General features: G+C 38.1%; 1 protein-coding gene across 1 annotated transcript in view; it reads left to right on the forward strand.

Moving 5' to 3' along the window:
- GOLPH3 (golgi phosphoprotein 3) overlaps nucleotides 1–20830 on the forward strand; it is a 48217-nt gene extending 27387 nt beyond the window's left edge. The window contains exons 2-4 of the mRNA XM_047767557.1: nucleotides 2348–2479; nucleotides 8933–9047; nucleotides 18920–20830. Of these exons, the coding sequence (XP_047623513.1) occupies nucleotides 2348–2479; nucleotides 8933–9047; nucleotides 18920–19344 (672 nt within the window). The 3' untranslated portion in view covers nucleotides 19345–20830. The remainder of the gene's footprint in view (nucleotides 1–2347; nucleotides 2480–8932; nucleotides 9048–18919) is intronic.
- Nucleotides 20831–22337: the final 1507 nt, after the last annotated feature.

Consider the following 22337-nt stretch of genomic DNA (forward strand, 5'->3'; position numbering starts at 1 on the left):
CACTTGGCAAGGCGTAAGCTGGTGCTCCAGCTTCTCTGTAGTTCTGCCTGCTGTCTCACACGTGTTGTGACATGGATTCACTGCAGAATTTTGCTGGCCTAGGTCATGACCAAATTCCCTCAACTCATTCCAGTGTACTGCTTTTCCTCTAATATACTTAATTCTCAAGGATGGCACTGCCATCTGACCCAGTAATTCCATGAAAACTTTTTACTTAACATTGCCCTTTTTAGTACCCTTTCTCTCCCACCCCCCATCTCCTGCAACTTGGTTAATTCCTGATCGTACTTTTATGATGTAGATTTAGTGGGTGTCATCAACATGCGAGAATATTCTGTTGCTTGCTATGACTTCGATGGCTTCATTTATCTTGGAATATTGCTTGTGAGTCCTAGAAGCTTTCCTACAGAACGCTCCAAGCCCATTTTCCCACATGAATTCAATTCTGTTTAAGCTTGTGTCTTTTAATGTTAATTCCCTAAAACCATTTGCTAAATGTAGATCTTTAAAGTCTGTTATTAAAGACTCCAATTTGCTGCCATATCTGGGTATATCATTATGCTGGGAGCAGTCAAGGTTGAGATGCATTTCGTTCTCTGCTAGCAGATAGAAGCTTCTAAAATTTCCATCTGTCCATCCGAAATGTCCAGGTTGGAGAAATAGCATGTTCCTGTCCACATCCATCACTGTTGTATGAGATGCTCTCTGTTGTTTATAGTTTGTAGAGGCTCACCTAGAAATTCCATCTGTATGTTCAGGCCAGTTGTAACTTGATTTCATGTGAATCCATTCCTAGGCTTCTTAGAGCTTTAATTGTCTTGGATCCATAAGCCATGGATTTTACCTAATATCAGCAGGTTGGTCTTATTAACCATTTAGCTAGTCACCAGTGATCTTAATATAACCAGATACCTAACCAAGTTTTAAAGGATTCCCTCAAATCCAGTCAGTGCCTGCTTTCCCTGCCTCACATTTAAATCTTTTTTTTTTTTTTTTGGTCTTTTTGTCTTTTAGGGCTGCACTCGCTTCATACGGAGGTTCCCAGGCTAGGGGTCCAATTGGAACTGTCCCGCTGGCTTACACCACAGCCACAGCAATGTGGGATCCAGGCTGCATCTGCAACGTACACCACAGCTCATGGCAACACCGGATTCTTAACCCACTGAGCAAGGCCAGGGATCAAACCTGGGATCGAACCTGCAACCTCATGGTTCCATCGGATTTGTTTCCACTGAGCTGTGATGGGAATTCCATCCTAAATCTTCTTTAAATTGCTCTTTTTTGTTTATCCCTTGTGGCTCCCTTAATCTAAATTGTTATTCTCCCAAAGCATTCATTTGCAGAAGTGGTGGCTTTGTTATTTAAGTCTCTCTGTCGGTAGTGAAGTCCCATGGACCCTGATGATCAGTATTTCTCCAAAGTACAAGCTGACCAGTGTGACCTGGCAAAGTACTAAAACTGACCTCAAGAAAGTACTAGGACCAAGGATCTAGGCCTTCCCATTTCTCTGTCCTCCATTCTTCAAAGAATCCATTAATCTGTTCTTCCTCCCATCAAGATTATATGTTACCCTGTTCCGAGTCTTAACTAGAATCAGTTACAGCTTCTGCTTTCTCCTCAGAGTTAGGTACTCTAGTAGCTGGCAGCCCTGCTGGCAAAGTTCATGGCTTCATAATTTGGACAGTCCCAGTTATTAGCTCTCAAAGAGTGCCGTGACTTCATCTGGTGATACTTGTTTGATTGGAGTATTCCCAAATCCCTAGACATCTATCAGTCTCATTCTGTTTGACTGCCTACTTTGGATGTTGTCCTTAAATTTCTCTTTGTTGGGGCGGGGGAGGTGGGGCACCCATCTGATGGCTTTACTGTTTGTTAGTTATTCAGAACTTTAGGCATGGCTCCATATGTAAGTTTTCTGATATATTCTTCCAGATGTAACCTTGTGCTTTTATCTTAGCGTTGAATTATGTTCTAATTCTACATGAGGCCACGTTGGGCTAGAGTATTTTTCCTGAGCTTCTTAATTTGTCCATGTATTCTAGTAATAAACCACTATAATCTAGGGCTGAGCAGGTGACCCCTGAGTCCTGCAATCTAAAGAGCCTAATATGCACTCATAACTTAGTGACTTCCAAAGTTATGTGTTGTTTATCTACATGAAAGTGGTAAAAAAAGACACTTAAATTCCTGAAAATCCTATGTTAGTAATCTATAGTAATTATATTTTTTCAGTATTATGGAAAGACATGAAAGGTAAAAGTCATAGGAAATAACTTTGGCTAAAAATAATTCTGTTCTTGGCTCTGAGCACAAAGCAAATTAGCTCTTTTGTTTTCTTTTTTAATAGGGTTACACATCATTTTGGAATGACTGTATATCATCTGGATTACGTGGCTGTATGTTAATTGAATTAGCGTTGAGAGGAAGGTTACAGCTAGAGGCTTGTGGAATGAGACGTAAAAGTCTATTAACAAGAAAGGTAAGAGGGGGCTATATAACATCACCTTTTAAAAGAGTTTGTGCTGCCTAAAAAATAAGACCGTTTCTGCTAATAGCTTTCAACAATTAAAGAGGAAGTTGACTTTAAAGTTGTCTTTATTGAATCATGTCTTTCTAGCATCTTGGTTTTTTGGTTCTTTGTACGTAATGAATAATGTAATTCATTGTTATGATCACTGGCCATTGTGTCTTGAATCTTCAAAACAACTCTACTTTATTTGCTGCTCCTGAAAGTCTTGATTTGGATGACTTGATATAACTACCTAAAGGTGATATTGTGCAGATTTAACTATGCATAGGCTATTTATCTCTTTGCCAGAATACGAATACTTTTCAGATCTCTGCCTCTCCACTGTGAAGGGCTGTGTAAATAGAGGTAGTATTGGCTAATTTTTAGAACTTCAACCTCAATCTAAAGTATTCAAGACTGTTTCTCTTCTAGTCTGTCATTGTTTCTTGAGGAGCATGGGGTGTTTCAAAACTATTTTTCCCTTAATACACTGTCTTAAAATGAAGTCCACAAAGTTTTAGGTGAAAACTGAACATTTTTTGATTGATGTGGTAGAGTAATAATCCTATAGGAAAGAAAGACTTAATGTATTCTTTAAAGTTACATGCAAAATAAACATGGTAAAGGAGAAAATATTCTGCTTACAATTTAAAAATTCAGTCTAGTCCTGTAGAGTAGAGTCAAAATGAACTGGCATGAGATTAGGTTTAAAATTACTGTTTTAGATATCTGTCATAAAGGAGAATATAATTTTATTTATTTATTTATTGTCTCCTTTTTTGCCATTTCTTGGGCTGCACCCTCGGCATATGGAGATTCCCAGGCTAGGGGTCGAATCAGAGCTGTAGCTGCCAGCCTACGCCAGAGCCACAGCAATGCAGGATCCGAGCTCATCTGCAAACTACACCACAGCTCACGGCAACGCCGGATCCTTAACCCACTGAGCAAGGCCAGGGATCGGATCCGCAACCTCATGGTTACTAGTCGGATTCGTTAACCACTGAGCCACGATGGGAACTCCAAGGAGAATATAATTTTTATTTCCATTTTACTGTACAACCATAGATTTATGGAGGACAAAAACATTGAGAATCTGCCATTATAATATCAATGAAATATACACATTGGTTACTTCTTCTAATAAAAATTATAAGTAATTTTGTGCTAATGTTATGGAGCCCTGACCTAAAGTGAAAAGATTTTGATACTGTTTTTGTGTGTGTGTGCGCGCGCGCGCGCTCGTGTGTAGGCAGGAACAAGAAACAGTTTTGTGTTATCAATAAATTATTTGCTCTTTCATTTATTTATGTATTCATCATGTATTTATTTAGTGTTCTATGCATTGTGTTTGACCCTGGGGATACATTGGTGACTAAGAGACATATGTTCCCTGCCTGCATGGGCTTTTTATTTTAATCTACTTGTTTGTGTGACCTTAACTAGGTAGTTGATATGTCTTTTGGAAAAATACTCCAATGTGATTTCATTTACTCACTTAAAAATAATTGACTTTATTAAGCGAATACATATAGTTATAAAATCAAATTGTAATGAAACAATAAAAAAAATAGCGGTTTTCTACCTACCCTTCCTCACTTGTTAGTCTCGCACCTGGGAGACACCCCAGTCCTTCTCTTGTGTGCTAAGGCTGCCTTAACAAATTACCACAGATTGGGTGGCTTGAAACAACAGATGCTAATTCTCTTACAGTTCTGGAGGCTGGAATGTGCTGTGCTCTTGTTGAACGCTCATTGAAGAAGATTTTGTTCCTTGCCTCTTAGCTTCAGATGGCTCGAGGCTTTCCTAGGCTTCTGGCTGCATCTCCCTCTCTCTTCTATTTTCGAATCACCTTGTCCTCTGTATGTTTCTCCTTTGTATGTCACTTTCATTGCATGTTGGCTCATCTGGGATAATCCAGGACAATCTCATCTCCAGATCTAATTTAACTTAATTTTTATCCACAAAAATTTATTGAGAATTAGGTTCTGGGGGTTAGGTCTTTTGGGGACCACCATTCAACTTGCTACAGTTCTTGGTTATTTTGGCATTTATTTCCATATTTCTAAATAATCTTATACCACTGTCTCTTGAAAAATCAATTTGAGGTGCTGTTTACTTATATCTGTTACATAAAACCACTTTTACCCCCACTTCTCAGTCTTCCTAATAGAGTTATGTTACAATTTTTGGCAAAACAGTAATGATTGTTTTATATTATTACTACTATGTTAATACTGTTTTCTGCAGAGTTACGTTATATCCTATTACTTCCTTTCTTACATTTTTTCCTCCTAGAATTAATCTCTTTCTCTCTCTCTCTCTCTTTTTTTTTTCTTCCCCTTTTATAGCCACATCTGTGGCATATGGAAGTTCCCAGGCTAGGGATTGGAGCCGAGCTGCATCTGCAGGCCTGTGCCACAGCCACAGCAACACTGGATCTGAGCCGCATCTGTGACCCACACTCCAACTTGTGGCAACACTGGATCCTTAACCCACTGAGTGAGGCCAGGGATCACACCTAGATCCTCACAGACACTATGTTGAGTTAACCCGCTGAGCCACAATAGGAACTCCAGTCCCTTTTTTAAATAACGTTTTCTACATGGCTGTTCTTTTTTTCTTATATGCTCCATCAGAGAAAAATCAGCATTATTTTAAAATGTTCAGATACATCAGTTAACTCCACTACAATTTGCTTGTGCTCCATCCAGTCTGGACTAGTTGTGCTTTGGTTCTACTGGGACTTCCTTTCACGTTTTAACTGCTTTCAGCCCCTCAGCATGTGGAGGGTCCTAGGCTAGGGGTCCATTTGGAGCTGTAGCTGCCAGCCTATACCACAGTTATAGCCACACCAGATGCAAGCCGCATCTACGACCTACACCACATAGCTCATGGCAGTGCTGGATCCTTGTAACCCATTGAGCAAGGCCAGGGATCAAACCTGTGTCCTCATGGATGCTAGTCAGATTCGTTACCGCTGAGTCATGACGGGAACTCCCCCACAGAATTTTTAAGGCATTTCCTCACTGTACTCTAGTGCACAGAGTTGCTATTAAAGTCTTATGCCCTTTTGATTTTCATTCTTTGTATGATACCTGTTTTTTCTTCTCTGGATACATTTAAGATAATTCTGTTTTTTTCTGGTGTTGTGAAATTGTGGGTCTTTTAAAATTCATTATGCTTGGACTTTTTCAGTCTAGAAATCTGTGTCTTTTGATTTTGGAAAGTCTTCTTCAATTTCTTGTATCTTCACCCTGTTTTCTAGAACTATGTAAGTTGGATGTGGACCTCTTGCCTATTCTTTTCTTTTTCTTTTCTTTTCTTTTTTTGTCATGTGAGGATCACTAGGACCTTTCTATTTAAAGATAGCACAGTCTGCTCTATGTATACCCATAAGTCATTAAACTACATTCTCTAAAACTTTTGCTTGTTCTGTTCCAATGTTTTATTTTTTTAAAAGATTTTAATTTTTCCATTATAGTTGGTTTACAGCATTCCGTTGGTTTTCTATTGTACAGCAAAGTAACCTAGTCACACATACATATTCTTTTTTTTTTCTTTCTGGTTTTTATGTTCTTTCTGGTTTGTTTCCTAGCTGTATTGAGATATAATTGACATGCTCTTGGTCTCTCTTATCTTTTAACCCTCTCTTGAGTTTTTCATTTGGGCTTTTATGTTTTTGATATCCAGGAATCCTTTCTTGTTTTTTCTTTTTTTTTTAAATTTTGGCTTCTTTTTCTTGTCTTTATCTGTGCTTCTGTTTCTTCAGTTTTTGTTTTGTCTTTTGGTCTCTTTCTTGTTAAATAATTTCTTGCAAATGTTTTGTCACCCTTTATTACCTGTTTAAGAATCAGCCTTGTCCTCCCCCCAAAAAGTAAAGAGAAATTATATGTTTGGGCAGAGAATATTTGCTTGTGGGCTACCCCATTGCTGAATTTTGTTAAGGAGTTGGGACTTGCTCTGAGAAATTTAAGAATTTTAAGCAGAAAGTAGAATATCATGATAAGATTTGCCTTTAGAAAGAGTAGTGAGGAGAATGGATTGAAGGGGCTAAATCCAGTACAGGGAAGCTAGTTAGGAAACCTAATCCAAGGAAAGATGCCAGATTAGATAGATTAGAATGATTGCAGAGGTGATAGACAAAAATAGTTGATCTGAGACAGATTTAGGGTGTAGAATTTCATAAGAAAAAAGATCCGACTATACCCGGCTTATCGTGACTCTGAGGCTTGTCTCAAAGGGATGGACATGTGGTAGGCTTTGAGGCCGGATTGCAGTGGATTTAAGGAAGTTAAGAAATGGTATAACCACAGCATCTAGACATACAACATTTTCTGCCAGGGTTCTCCTTTTCTTCTCATTCTCTCTGACTTTCTACTAAAAGCATGGTCTAGAACAGCACTTTCCAATTAAATGTTCTATGATGATGAAAATGTTCTATATCTGCACTGTCCAGTATGGTAGCCACATGTGTCTTTGAGTTGGACATTTGAAGTGTGGCTAGTGCAAATTGAGACATCCTCTAAATAACAACACACTGGATGTCTGAAGACTTACTTATTACTATGGAAAAATAAGAATGATAAAATATCTCAATTTAAAAATATTTATTATCGGAGTTTTCTTGTGGTACAGCAGGTTAAGGATCTGGCATTGTCACCAGTGGCTAGGGTCGCTTCTGTGGCATGGATTTGAGACCCTGGCCTAGGAACTTTTATATCCTGCGGGCATGGCCAAAAAAAGAAAAAAGTGTGTGTGTTTATTTATTTATTTCTTATATGTCAGTATTTTGGATATGGTGAGTTAAATATATTAAAATTAATGTCACCTCTTTCTTTTCCTTTTTAAATATAACTACTAAAAATTTTTAAAATAGGTTTGTGGCTTGTATATCTGGTTCTAATTTTATTTGCATTGGGTCACGCTGTCTCAGAAATAGACACTGTATTTTTTTTTTTTTTAACCTTTCATAAGATTGAGCAAAAAGGAAAGGTCATACTGTTGAGGACAAATTTTAAGTGAGGGCTGTCCCATTTAAAACATAGTACTGTTAAATTTCATAACATTTTAACAGCTAACGTCAAGTAATATAACATTCAACTTTGATATTAAAGAATTTCAACTAGAAATTTGTTGTTTAGCCAAGAACATTAATGAAGTCTATATAAAGATCTAGAAGTTGGCTGAAGTGGTATAGCATTTTCTTCTCTCAACTCCACCTACTCTTAAGGTGGATTCTCTATCCATCTTAAAGTTTTGTAATATTTAAGAATTTTATGTAATCAAACCTATTAGTATTTTCAAGGTTTCTGCTGGTTATCACAATTTTGAAAAAACTTTCTCATTATCAAAATTTTATATATATAAATTTATATATATATAATTTTTTTTTTTTTAGGGCCCCAAGTGTGGCACATGGGAGTTTCCAGACTAGGGGTTGAATTGGAGCTACAGCTGCTGGCCACAGCCACAGCCACAACAATGCCAGATTCAGACTGCATCTGCGACCTCTGCCACCGCTCATGGCCACGCCAGATCCTTAATCCACTGAGCAGGACCTGGAATTGAACCTGCATCCTCATGGATACTAGTTGGGTTCATTTCTGCTGAGCCACAATGGGAACTGCTCCAAAATATATTTTATATTTGAATCTTAATCTTTCATTGTGGTATAAGCTCTGAGGAGCCAAGTCTTAATTTTTACTTTTAATTTGTTAGCCAGTTGTTTTAGTAATGTCTGTTGAAAAAGTGTTTTCTCCACGAATGTGAAACTCCACCTTTATTATGTAGTGAATTCTTTTTTTTTTTTTTTTTGTCTTTTTGCTATTTCTTTGGGCCGCTCCCGCAGCATATGGAGGTTCCCAGGCTAGGGGTTGAATCGGAGCTGTAGCCACCGGCCTACGCCAGAGCCACAGCACCGCGGGATCCGAGCCGCGTCTGCAACCTACACCACAGCTCACGGCAATGCCGGATCGTTCACCCACTGAGCAAGGGCAGGGACGGAACCCGCAACCTCATGGTTCCTAGTGGGATTCGTTAACCACTGCGCCACGACGGGAACTCCATGTAGTGAATTCTTATATAGGAGTCTGTTGTGGAACCAATAAGTGTTTACAAAAATGAATCTGGATCAAATAGCTCAAGGTTTAGCAGTGAAAGGAATCACAGTGAAGATAAACTGTTCTACCATTTTGCTTTTCTACTTATTGCACAGTAGGTATATTTTCCCCATTTGTGGTAGTGGCTAATCTGGTTACGCTAAATATTGGAATTCCTTAATATAGAATTAATTTAATGTATGCTGTATGAACACTTGTTGCTGTATGAACACTTGTGACTTTAAGCATAATGAAGTATTTGCATAATTATTTTCTATTTAAAGAGATCAAGTGGATGATGTGATTCTTGTTGCTTACATTTTAGGTAATTTGTAAGTCAGATGCTCCAACAGGGGATGTTCTTCTTGATGAGGCTCTAAAGCATGTTAAGGAGACTCAGCCTCCAGAAACGGTCCAGAATTGGATTGAATTACTTAGTGGTAAGCTTCTGTGTATGAATTAAAAATCAAATTCTCTAAAAGATTTTTGTAAAAGTTTAAAATCCTTTTGAAAGGAACTTAGACAAAATAGCCCAAAGCTTATTTTAGTTAGGCAAACTTGAAAGTTAATCAGTCATAAATGTAGAAAATTGTGTTTTTTAAAATTTTATCACCTTTTCAAGACCAAGTATATGTTGAATGAGATATAATATACTTCTTTAGAGCTCCTATCATTCTTTATCAAAATTACTTCATGTTACCTTATTCTGATAGGCGAGGTTAAGCTGTGGTAACAACCCTAAAACCTCAGTGGCTTAAAGCAGATGAATCTTCACTCATACTGTAAATCAGTCACAGGCGACTTTATTCTCACTTTGACTTCTGGGCAGATGGAGCTGCTACCATCTAGAGCCTCATAAGTCACTACTATAAAGGGGAGAAGAGGGAAGCACATCACCCAGGCTCTTAAATTGCCGCTCCGAAATGACATGCAGTTTGGGTTTCATTGGTCTGAGCAAGCCGCATGGCCTTCCCTAACTTGAAGGAGACAGAAATTGCAGCCATAGGAAGGAACACATACTTGGTTGACAGCAGGAATGACTACATTTATTTTAAAGTTATTTGTGTATTGGTCTAATCTTCAGATAGTGAACTACTTGAGTATAGGACCTAATCTACCTTGCTCTTTTCTCTACTGTTATATAAATTGTACTTCTGCATACATTTATATTCATTTCATTTTATGTTTAAATAAATGGCTCTTTAGAGTAACTGTTTTAAAAACATTTGAAGATTGTCAGAGATTGGTAATTGAATATGATGTCAGTTTTCTTAGGAAACTCTATGAGTTGTATGATGAGGATGTTCTTATATCAGTATAAGATGGAGTTTTGCATGTTTATTTAAAGCTTCAACACTCATTTTCCATTCTTAGCTAATAGGACAATAAATGGGCACTTTTCACTTAGGGCAGGGTTCATTCTTCTTACAGGTAGAGAACATACTTAATCACAAGATGTGGTCTTGATAATTTTGAGGGTGTTTTGTTTGTTTGTTTGTTTTTTACTGTCCACTTGTAGATCTACTGATAAATTTCTTTTTACCTGATTGTGTAAGAGAAACTTTAATGTGACCCTTTTCCTCTCTTTGTGCTTGTGATATTAGTATTATCTTCAATTATAATTTTTTTTTGTAGGAAATCTTTTTTTTTTTTTTGCTTTTTAGGGCCAAACTCATGGTGTATGGAGGTTCCCAGGCTAGGGGTGGAATCAGCCACTGGCCTATGCCACAACCACAGCAACGCCAGATCTGCCCCACATCTTCAGCCTACACCACAGCTCATGGCAACGCCAATCCTTAACCCCCTGAGCAAGGCCAGGAATTGAACCCATGTCCTCATGGATACCAGTTGGGTTTGTTACCTCTGAGCCACGATGGGAACTCCCTCACAACCCTCTTTGGGTGAGTCTTCCACTTAGGCCTGTCAGCAGACTGTGGCCATCTGACAGACACTCAGTGAGGGCATGAATGTTAATATAACTCCATATGTTAAATATTAGCAACTATAATTTTTAAAGATAAAACCAGAAGTGCTGGAGTTTCCATCGTGGCACAGCAGTTAGCGAACCCCACTAGCATCCATGAGGTCATGGGTTCGGTGCTGGCCTTGATCTGTGGGGTTAAGGATCCAGCTTTACCCTGAGCTGTGGTATAGGTTGTAGATGTGGCTCAGATCCCACATTGCTCTGGCTGTAACATAGGCTGGCAGCTTTAGCTCTGATTGGACTCCTGGCCAGGAACCTCCATATGCCATGGGTGAAGCCCTAAAAGACGGGGGGGGGGGGGGGGGGGGGGGGGGGGTGAATAGAAGTGCCGATAACTTCTGACTGTACCTGATTGATCATGTCTACATTCTCAGGAGATAACTCGCCTAAGTAGTCTTTGTGTTGAATTCATGTTGTGCTGCCATTGTTAGTGCATTCCCACTTCTGGCAGTATAAATTAGACTTTGTAATTACGCTCTCAGCTAGCCAGAAGGGGGGTTTCTCAGAGTTGTAATTACTTTTTTGGCAGAGTGTTAAAGTTCTTTTTATGGAACAAGGTGGAGATCTTGCCTTAATGTCATTGTTATTGATACCCACTTTGGTACCCCTTAGCACTGTGGAGGTATTTTCAGATGCTCTGTCCATCAATGATCTCTTTATCTTATATTATGTGTGCTGGCAGCATTATATGGGATTTGACTTTAATAATATATCTTAGACCACTGAATTTCCTCTGACAGCTTATATACCAATCATGTACATGTGTATGCAAAGAGTATGGCTTGGAAAGAGTTGCATTTCTCCATTTATGGTGGCATATATTTCTTAAATTTATGTAACATTTTATGCATGTATATAGCTTACCCGGTACTCAATGTAAATGACACTTACTTTAGCTGCTGTGTGCTGTTCTTACTTGATTGAGAAATGAGAGGAAGGCAGAAGTCTATAAGCTTTTCTCAGTTTTATTAAATACAATTAAGATTTTGTGAAACAGTGTCCATTTGAGCTGAGAATTTGTGTAAACCAAGAAGCTAATACTTAATAAGTGTTTTTTTTGGTTTCGTTTTGTTTTGTTTTTTAGCGTTGCACCTGGGGCATATGGAAGTTCCTGGGCTAGGGGTTGAATCGGATCTGTAGCTGCTGGCCTACTCCATGGCAGTGGTGATGCAGGATCTGAGCCACGTCTGTGACCTCACAGCTCACACAATGCTGGATTAACTCACTGAGTGAGGCCAGGGATTAAACCCACATCCTCATGGATCCTAGTTGGGTTTGTTACTGCTAAGCCTAGCAAGTGGTTTTTAATTTTTGTTTTAAGCAACATCCTGTGAAGTTTAGGATCTCTGTAAATGCCACAATATTGCCTGTAGCACTTTAGTTGCATGTTCTTGATGTATAATAGGAATAACATACAATTTCAATGTAAAAGAATCTAGAGTGGGAGGAGGAAAAAAGCAGTTTTTTAAAATTAAGAAAAAATGTCTACTTCCCATCTAATTAAAGTACAGCTAGTGCTTGCTGATTTTTTTTTTTTTTGCATGTGGTAAGATATAGCCAACCTAACAGCATTTTAACCATTTTTAAATGTTCAGTTCTCTGGCCAGCTTATTGATTTAAAAAATTTTAGTTTATTGATTTAAAAATTTTTAGTTTAATAAGTGGTATCAAATATCAGTTACTGCAGCAATACTGATATAGGTACTGTACAACTCCATACTGAAAAAAAAAATCTTTTTCTTTTTTTTTTTTTTAATTTTATTTTTTAGGGCCACACTCAGGGCACATGGAGGTTCCCAGGCTAGGGGTCCAATCAGAGCTACAGCTGCCGGCTTACCCCACTGCCACAGCAACATCAGATCGAAGACTTCGTCTTTGACTTACACCACAGCTCATGGCAATGTCAGATCCTTAACCCACTGAGTGAGACTGGGAACCGAACCTACAACCTCATAGTTCCTAGTTGGATTCGTTTCTGCTGTGCCACAACGGGAACTCCTTGAAAGAATCTTAAAATCTGTTTAGGGGATGGTTGTATTTTTCTAATAACAGATTAGAGTTTAACAGTGTGGTTCTCTGGAGGTGAAGTAGCTAAGAAAAGAAATCCTTTAGTAGTTAGAGGTGGAAGTGGAACTTGGATTAGGCCTTTGAAGGGTGAAAATGAGACAGAAAGAAGGAAGTGTTCCTATTCAGAGGGATTAGAGGAGGTGGTAAAATTGGTGGACTTGTCCTTACACAGCTAAGTCTTATGTGGTTTTCAAAACTGTATATTGTACTGAATTGTTGAGGGATACCTGCATAGGTGGCAAGTGTATATGTAAGGAAAAAAGAAGGATTAACCTGAGTTGATCTGGTGATTACTCCGAGGCAGTGTACACATGTTAAAACTGCTGATATTTAAAGATTATTTATATATCTTGTTAATTAAAAATTAATAAATGTGTATATTTGAGGCAAAGACTTAAAAAAGTTTAAAGACTACTTTTTAATAGAGTTTTTTTGCTTTCTGAAATCTGGACATGTAATTAATCAGTTTAGTCACAAGGTGTCACTATACTGCCAAATTTATGAATAAAGCTGCTTTTTTTTGTAACATGATGTCAAGGAAGATGGAAGTTTTTTGTTGTGAAATTATTTAGGTACCTGCCAGTATGTCATTTTCACCGAAATAGTTGTTGGGCAGCGGATATAAATAACCTTTGAAGAACTTTTCCTCTCTGTATGTATTCCTCACAGTTTCCGCAGTAAAAAAGTGAACTATAAATAAATTCTGTACCTTTCAAATTTGCTTATGTAACTTAGAAAGTCTTTTCGCATGGTGAATAATTTAGGATGAATAACAATGTGGATCACAGTAACATCTTTTAACCTAGAATTTTGAACATTATTCATCCATTAGGTGTTTGTTACATTGTGTTTGAAAGATATTCAACTTTCTGCTAAAATTGAAGCAGCTAAATCTTTAGTAGATAGTATAGGTTAAACCTTTCTTCTTTTCACTTAATCCAACTACCCTCTTCTCATCCCAGTTTATGCTAGTGTCTTAAGGATGCTCATCTCAGGGGTCACTACTCTTTAAATTGAGCTTAATTTGGTTCTTTTAAAAGAAAAGGCAGAAATGTTAGGGTGCCAAGACGCTTTGACCACTTAGGTATTTCATTGTGCTTTTTCGGGGTTGCCCAAAAAGTATTAAACCACTTTTGACATTACTCACATTGGTTTAGCCTTCTGCTTATGGGATTTCTTCATTTTTTTTTCAAATATCTGAGATCTGAGTAACATTTTTGTTGGAGTGAATACACAAGATTTGCCTCTTTCCAGGAAATTACTACAAAAGATGATGATGTTTGAGTGCTTTTTTTGTTACTTCCTCTGAAGCAGAAATGATTGCTCCTAAGAAGGTCCAATCATGAATGGACCACCTTATTTTTAAAAATTTTTGTGGAATACCTTATCGAAGGTGGGTCTTTGTTCAGGCTCTTCTCATTTTTAGTAGCAACATTAAACTAAGCATACTTTTTTTTTTTTGGCTTTTTAGGGCCACACTCGTGGCATATGGAAGCTTTCAGGCTAGGGGTTGAATTGGATCTGTAGCCACTCGCTGGCTTACACCACAGCCACAGCAATTCGGGATCTGCGCCACATCTGTGACCTACACCACAGCTCACAGCAATGCTGGATCCTTAACCCACTGAGTGAGGCCAGGGATTGAACCCAAAACCTCATGGTTCCTAGTTGGATTCATTTCCACTGTGCCGTAAGGGGAGCTCCCAAACTAAGCATATTTTGGATTTGGGAGATTTGTCACAGGGACTTTATAAGCATTACTTGTTTTATGGGTTGCAATACGTAAGCTTTAAATGTGGCTAAGGTATAGATAAACCTTAGCATGACTGCAGTATAATAGACAGTAGGTTATAAACTGCTAATCCCATTTATTTCCAGTGAGAGTGGAAGAACTGGCAAATTATTACTATAAATATAGCTACCTTACCTTGGATTTGAACTAGAGTTTTTTGTGGGGTTTTACATAAATTTGACTATGGATTATTTTATGTTCCTTAGTTTAAATTTCAAAAGTCAATTAGGAATGTTAGAAAACACAGCCTAGCCAGTTCTAGCCTACCACATGCCAATGACCTTAGAAAACACAAAACAAAGCCCAAACTGTCTCTTGAAAGGTATAGCAGGCAGGCATTTTTGGGGGGAGACAGTGGGCTGTCAGTATCACAATTTAAAAATGGAAGTCAACTAATTTTTGAAAGAAAGTGTGTGACTCTACTCTGGGGCTCATTATTTTTTGTGCATGATCACTGTCTATTCGCTTTGTTTCTTCTGCCTGAGCAGGCTCCTCTTTCATAGGATGTCAAACCCTGCTGCATTTCAAGGTTTAACTTGAAAATTCTTTCCCCTGTAACTTTCCTAGAAATACCCCTTAACGTCAAACCCAGGTAATTTCTTATTCTTTTTTAAAATACTGTTTTTATGGCCCTGTTTACATCTTATTCTAGCCAGTACAGTTAGTTCTTATATTATGAATCTCTTTCCTTCACTTGATTTAAAATTTCTAGAGTTAAAAATATGTCTTACTAATAATGTTTGCATTCTCAATACCTAATGTGATTTTTTTTAAGACCATTATAAATAGGATAAACTCTTTGTGCCAACGTGCTGATTCTGCACATGTATAAATAATAATAGCTAACATTTATTGAGAGCTTGCCATGCACCAGGCTCTACTCTTAGAACTTGATATGTCTTTAACTTACTTAGTCCTCATAATAACCCTTATGAGCTGGATGTAGTTGTTAACCCTTGCTTTACAGATAAGGAAACAGTAACAGAGGTTAAGAAGCTTTGCCTGAGGTTGCACAGCTAAGAAATGACCAAATTGGATTCAAATCCAAACAGTCTGGCTGCTCTTAAAACCTGTTATGCTATAATGCTTCTTCAAGTAACTATTAATGATTTCCTTCTCTTTTGGTCTTTATCTCTCTTTTTTTTTTTTTTTTTTTTAAAGGCCGCACCCTTGGCATATGGAAGTTCCTGGGCCGGGGTTGAATCAGAGCTGTAGCCACTGGCCTACACCACAGCCACAGCAATACCAGACCCGAGCTGTCTGCGACCTATGCCACAGCTCACAGCAACTCGGGATCCTTAACCCGGGATCAAACCTGCAACCTCATGGTTCCTCTGCGCCACGATGGGAACTCCTCCAGTGATTTCTTAACATTAAATGTCTTACACCAGGTGTTGGAAGTAAGTAGAATTTCATTTATTATTGAGTTATATTTTTCTTTTACACTAAGTTTTAAAATCCAATATAGTATCAAATATATTTTAACTCTTTTACTTTTTGAAGTTATCAAGGAAATTGAATACAGTGATTCTTATTCTTTGTGGAAGCTGATTTGCCAGGGTTTTTTATTTGAAAAGGTTTTTTCTTTAAATGCAGAAGATGACTTTAATTCAATAGTAATTCATGGTACCAGTCCTTAAATACTTGACAGTTTTTTTCAAGTCTTTAGTTTTACAAAGTGAATCACAAAATACAAAATGGCAATTCCAGATCACTTGTTCTATTTTTTTTTTGAGTGGGTTTTTTTTTTTTTTTAATTATGGTTGATTTGCAATGCTCTGTCAATTTCTGCTGTATGCGAAGTGACCCAGTTATGCATATATTACCTTCTTTTTCTTACATTATCTTCCATCATGTTCCATCACAAGTGCAGATCATTTGTTCTTTAAAAAAAAAAATCTTATTTTCTATTCATTGTGTTCATATTTCCCTTTATTTAGATAGTTGTAATAGCCATTTTTAAGTACTTGTCTGCTAATTCATCATCTCTGTCATTTCTGGGTCATAGAAATGACCAAATAGATTTGGTTGACTGTTTCTGTAGATTTTTTTTCCATGTAGTTTTGGGTCACATTCTCCAGTCTTGTAAATTTTTTTGTCTTTTTTGGGGCCACACCCACAGCATATGGAGGTTCCCAAGCTAGGGGTTGAATCAGAGCTGTAGCTGCTGGTCTACAACCAGAGCCACAGCAACACCAGATCCGAGCCACGTCTGTGACCTACACCATAGCTCACGGCAATGCCATATTCTTAACCCACTGAGCAAAGCCAAGGATTGAACTGGTGTCCTCATGGATACTAGTCAGATTTGTTTCTGCTGAGCCACACGGGAACTCCCCAAGTCTAGTAATTTTTATTGATTGCTGGCCATTTTGAATGCTGTGTTGTTGTGTGCTGAATTTTGTTTGTCTTTAAATAGACTTCCTGCTGTGGTACAGTGGGCTAAGAATCTGACTGTAGTGATTCAGGTCAATGTGAAGGTGTGGGTTTGATCCCTGACTTGGCATAATGGGTTAAAGGAACTGTCATTGCCACAGCTATGGCTCATATTTGATCCCTGGTCCAGGAACTTCCATGTGACATGGGTATGACCATAAAAAAATAAAGACTTTGAAATTTGCTTTGCTAGGCAGTTATTTGTAGTTCGGTTTGTTTGTAAGCTTTGTTAGACCAGGTCTTGAGTAGCCTTTATTCAAGGGTGAGTTTAGCTGTACTACTGAGAAATGATCCTTCTGAAGTCCTCTCTGGACAAATGTCCTGGGTGTTCAGTAAGACCTTTTCATGTTAATTGCGCTCAGATTTTCCCCAGTCCTCTGTGAACTATTGGAATGTTTGCCTTACAACTTTCTGGTAGTTTTTGTTTGTTTTACCTTGCTTTGTGGAGTTTCTCACCATAACGTGTGGCTTCATTTTTAGCCAGACTCAAGTAAACACCACGCAGATTTCTAGAGCTCGTATTCTGCATAATCCCCTTTTGTCCATCATCCTGCCTTATGTGTTCCAGCTGCGTTAGCCTATCCCGACTCTGATCTTTGCCTTTTTAACTCCTTGTGAAGCCTGTGCTCTGCTTGAGGTCTTCGGTCCTGCTGCCTGGGATGTGCCTTTAGGTAGTAAGTTTGGGCAGCAAGCAGTAGGGCTCACTTAAGATTTTTCTCCAAGATCACAGCTCTGGGCTTCCTTTTGACTAGCTTCTGAAAATAGTTGTTTCATGTATTTTATCCAGATTTCTGATTATTTCAGGTCAGAGGGCAAGTCCAAGACAAATTACTCATAGCCCTATATTCTTCAGTGTTAAGTCATATAGCAAAATATTTTTGGCCATGCCCATGGCATGTGGAAGTTCCCAGGCCAGGGATTGAACCCAGGCTGCTGTGGTGACAACACCAGATCCTTAACCTGCTGAGCCAGGACTAATGGCACCACTAAGAGAACTCCACTAGGGCTTTCTGTGGCAATTGAAATGTTCTATTTCTGTGCTGTCCACTCAGTAGCTTCTAGTCCCAGTTTGCTTTTGAGCACTTGAAATGTGAGTAGGGCAGCTGAGGAATTGAGGCTTTTATTAATTTAAATTTAATAGCCCTATATAGTTAATGGCTCCTGTAGTAGACAGTGTAATTTGTTTTTTCTCAGTGTTAGCAAATTTTATTTTTACAGCTTTTGCATGTGATAAAAATGTCTGTGGTTAATCTCTAACATGTCCCAATTTAGAAAATTACTATAGTATTTTTTCAAATTATACAAATAGTTACATATTCATTCGAGATCATTTGGAAAATACAGAAAGTACAAAAAAGATAATTTGTCACATATAAGCCCAAAGATAATCAAGATTAATACTTTGATTTATTTCCTTTCAGTCATCTTTAAGGGAAAAAAAAGTTTTAGTGAAAAATCATTCGGTTTTATTTTAAATATTTGTCTTGGAAGAAAATGTGCATAGATGACAAGATTTAAATGATGAAAATGTTTTGTCCTTCTGCCATTAGCTTTATATTATTTGTCATCAAACAATAGCATTGCCTAAAAAGGCTTTCTCCTAGCTTTATAGACCAGGTATATATGTAGCAGTTTTAGAAATAGTGTATTAATCAGGAGACTTTTGTATTCTTTCCTCTCTTTGTTGCAGATTGGTGTTTAACAGAAAAGACATCTTATTTTGCTATTGACTGCTTTTTGACAATAGCCAGAGAGAGGCCAAATATAATTTATTATTAGGTGGACTGATTTGAAGACTGCTTTTATAAAGTTTGGTCTTTTGAGTAATTACTGTGCCTGAAAATCATGTGTCAGGGACTTAGAAACCAGAGGCCTGGCCCTTAAGGAATTTTAGCTGGCAAGAAAATGTAGTTGGATTTTCTTCTGTTTCTCTGGAAGAAAAAAAGTCAGATGTTGCTGTTCATTTTACTAGTACACATTTTAATGAAATTAGAGAATACCTATCATTTCTAACTTCTGAAATCTTTTGTTAGGTGAGACTTGGAATCCATTAAAATTGCATTATCAGTTAAGAAACGTGCGGGAACGGTTAGCTAAAAACCTGGTGGAGAAGGGTGTACTGACAACAGAGAAACAGAACTTCCTGCTGTTTGACATGACGACACATCCCCTCACCAATAACAACATTAAGCAGCGCCTCATCAAGAAGGTACAGGAAGCCGTTCTCGACAAATGGGTGAACGACCCTCACCGCATGGACAAGCGCCTGCTGGCCCTCATCTACCTGGCCCACGCCTCGGATGTCCTGGAGAATGCCTTCGCTCCCCTGCTGGACGAGCAGTACGATTTAGCCACCAAGCGGGTGCGGCAGCTCCTGGACTTGGATCCTGAAGTGGAGTGTCTGAAGGCCAGCACCAACGAGGTGCTATGGGCGGTGGTGGCCGCCTTCACCAAGTAACTCAGTCCCGAACCAGGCGCTGTCCTTTCTCTCGTGTGAGCCAGTAGTTTTTCTTCTATGGACTTCTGGTTTTCTGCAGTTTGTCCTTTCCACACTATAATTGGCTTTTGTTTTATGAAACGGTGGGTGGCTTTTTCTTTTCTGTATGTATGCAGGATTCTGCTGGTACGAGAGGCCTTCTTTCTGTTTTAAAAGAAGTTTTACTGCCATATTGGCATTCCATTCCTTGTTGCCATCTTCACTGTTACCTGTTTTGGGTTTCTGGTGTACTTTGGCTTTCAGAGTACCTCCAGTCTCCTCACATGCACATCTTTTGGATTACCTCAGGTTGAGTTTTTCCCACATGTGCACATACATCTAGCATTCTGCCTGCAATTCAGACAGAAGTCACAAAAAGGCCTTTAACTCACCAAAGGTAAATATCTGTATCTATTAGGACATTTTATACATAGAACTCAGTTGAGATGTATACTTAACAAAATTATTTTTAAATTGAAACAACACAGTAAATAATATAAAGTGCCCCTTGGATTTTGCTTCCCATGTAAATCTATTGTATTATTACACTTGTTATAATTTTAACTATTAAATCATAAAGGTCCAATTGTTTCACAAAGCCAGTTTGGGATGGGCTGCATTCCAGTTATGCTGTATATAGTTTGAATTATATATAAATTGCTCTTTCTTCTGGCCACCCCTGCCCATCTTAGTATTTTGCAAGATATAATTATCTATACACCTGGTGCCCCTTACTTGCTACAGTCATTATTATTTGATGGCAAAATAGCCCTCTCATCATTGAAGGAGAGAGAAAAGATGTAAGTAATTCGTCTCAAGATTTTTTGAGCTGTGCCATTCATGGTACTCTTTGCCTATGCATCTCCTTTTTTGAATTTTTTTTTGGTCTTAACTATTTTTATCATTTCTGTAGGGAAGAGGCTTGTGACCAGTACTAATCTTGAGTACAGTTTTATCTTTTTCTGTCCACAAGTAAATTAATGTCTGCTCTTAAATGTCATTTATCTACTCACACTTTCTTGGGAGAAAAAAATCAAATGTCAGTTCTAGCAGATGTTGCATGTAAATTGTTAGCAAGTAATGACTACAACTCAGATGATTAAGAATTTTGTAACAGAAAGCTCTGCTGTTTTAATTTTTATATACAATTATGATTAGCACATTGTAAGAATATAAACCTTTGCTTTTTAAAGTTTATTTTTTACTATTTCTTTATCACTGTTTATCGTATCACCTTTGGTTTCATAATGTAAATACTATATATTGAACAAATTAAATGTCAGATTTTTTATTACCATAGTTCATGTTACTAGTGGGGCTTTCAGGTGTTTAGAGATTTTTTTTTGGTTAACATTCAATGCAAAAGTACTAGATGGTGTATAACTCTAGGTTGAATTTTAAGGGATTCCCTAATATGTATCTTTTTATCTGAAGTAATAAATAAACTATGATCTTGAAAGTGCCTGAATCAGGTCAAGCAAGTATTTTTGTATTCTAATTTCTGTGTTCTTAGTTTTCTTTCTGATGAAGTTTTACTTAGCTGTAGTAGAGTGTGGGAATATTTCAGTGCAGGAGTTGGCAAACCTTGTCTTATCAGGCCAGAGAGTAAATATTTCAGGCTTTGAAGCCATGTATGTTGTCACAGCTACTCAACTCTGCGGAATGAAAGTTGCCATAGACAATAGAAATAAATGGCTGAGGTTGTATTCCAGTTAAACTTTATTTACAAAGGCAGGCACCTGGCCAAGGGCAGAAGTTTGCCAATTCCTGCTTTAACGCTTGGAAAAAGATTTTTCCATCCATTAAAATAACCTCCTCTACCTCCAAAACTGATATATCACTGGTGGTAATTCTGTAAGATGGTATTATAGTTTCTTCCCATAAATGAATCTTTTTTTTTTTTTTTTTTCTGGCTGCATCCATGGCATTTGGAAGTTCCAGGGCCAGGAATCAAACCCAGACCATAGCAGTGACAATGTGGATCCTTACCCGCTAGGCCACCAGGGAACTCCTCAAGTGGATGCTTGAAACTGATACCAGGGTCCTGGAATTTCTTTTTAAGTGAAGATTCACTGTTTTTCTTCCTTCCTTCCTTCCTTTTTTTTTTTTTTTTTAAAGATTTACTGTTTTTCTCCTGAAAATATTTTAGAAATAAGGTAATAAGGAGTTCCCTTCATGGCTCAGCGGTTAACAGACCCGACTAGGATCCATGAGGATGCGGGTTCAACCCCTGGCCTCACTCAGTGAGTTAAGGATCTGGCATTGCCACGAGCTGTGGTATAGGTCACAGACGCGGCTTGGATCCTGTGTTGCTGTGGCTGTGGTATAGGCTGGCAGCTGTAACTCTGATTCTACCCCTAGCCTTCCATATGCCGCAGGGGTGGCCCTAAAAAGGCAAAAATAAATAAAATAAGGTAATGGATATTTCTAAGGTATTCTTTCCTTTGACTTTCTTTTTCTTTTAGGGCCTCACCTGTGGCATATGGAGGTTCCCAGTCTAGGAGTAGAATCAGAGCTGTATCTGCTGGCCTATGCCGCAACCACAGCTCTGCAACGTATACCACAGCCCGTGGCAACGCTGGATCCTTAACCCAATGAGTAAGGCCAGTGCAAAGAGTCTGTTTCTTTTTGACTTACTCATACATTGTTTAATTGCTAGTCCCGATCTAGATTAATGCTCTAACAGAAGGGAGAAAGGAAACTTAATGCATAGTCTGGTCTTAGTATTTTATATCTTGTGTTTGACCTTCCAAAATTCCAGTTACTATCTTCATTTAATGAAGAACATGCTCAGAGAGAGGGATTTGCCCAGTCTCACCTTATCTGGTAAGTGTTTGAGCTTTTAATCCTGAAGTGATGGAAATAATGGCATTCAGCTATAGTTTTTCCTTATTTGGGCATAAGGAGGTGGCTTCTTTGAGACAAAAACAGAATAGCTGGCATGCAAAAAACTCTCAGATGGTGCAAAATACAAT

The sequence above is a fragment of the Phacochoerus africanus genome, chromosome 1 (genome assembly GCF_016906955.1).
Source record: "Phacochoerus africanus isolate WHEZ1 chromosome 1, ROS_Pafr_v1, whole genome shotgun sequence".
Taxonomy (NCBI): Eukaryota; Metazoa; Chordata; class Mammalia; order Artiodactyla; family Suidae; genus Phacochoerus; species Phacochoerus africanus.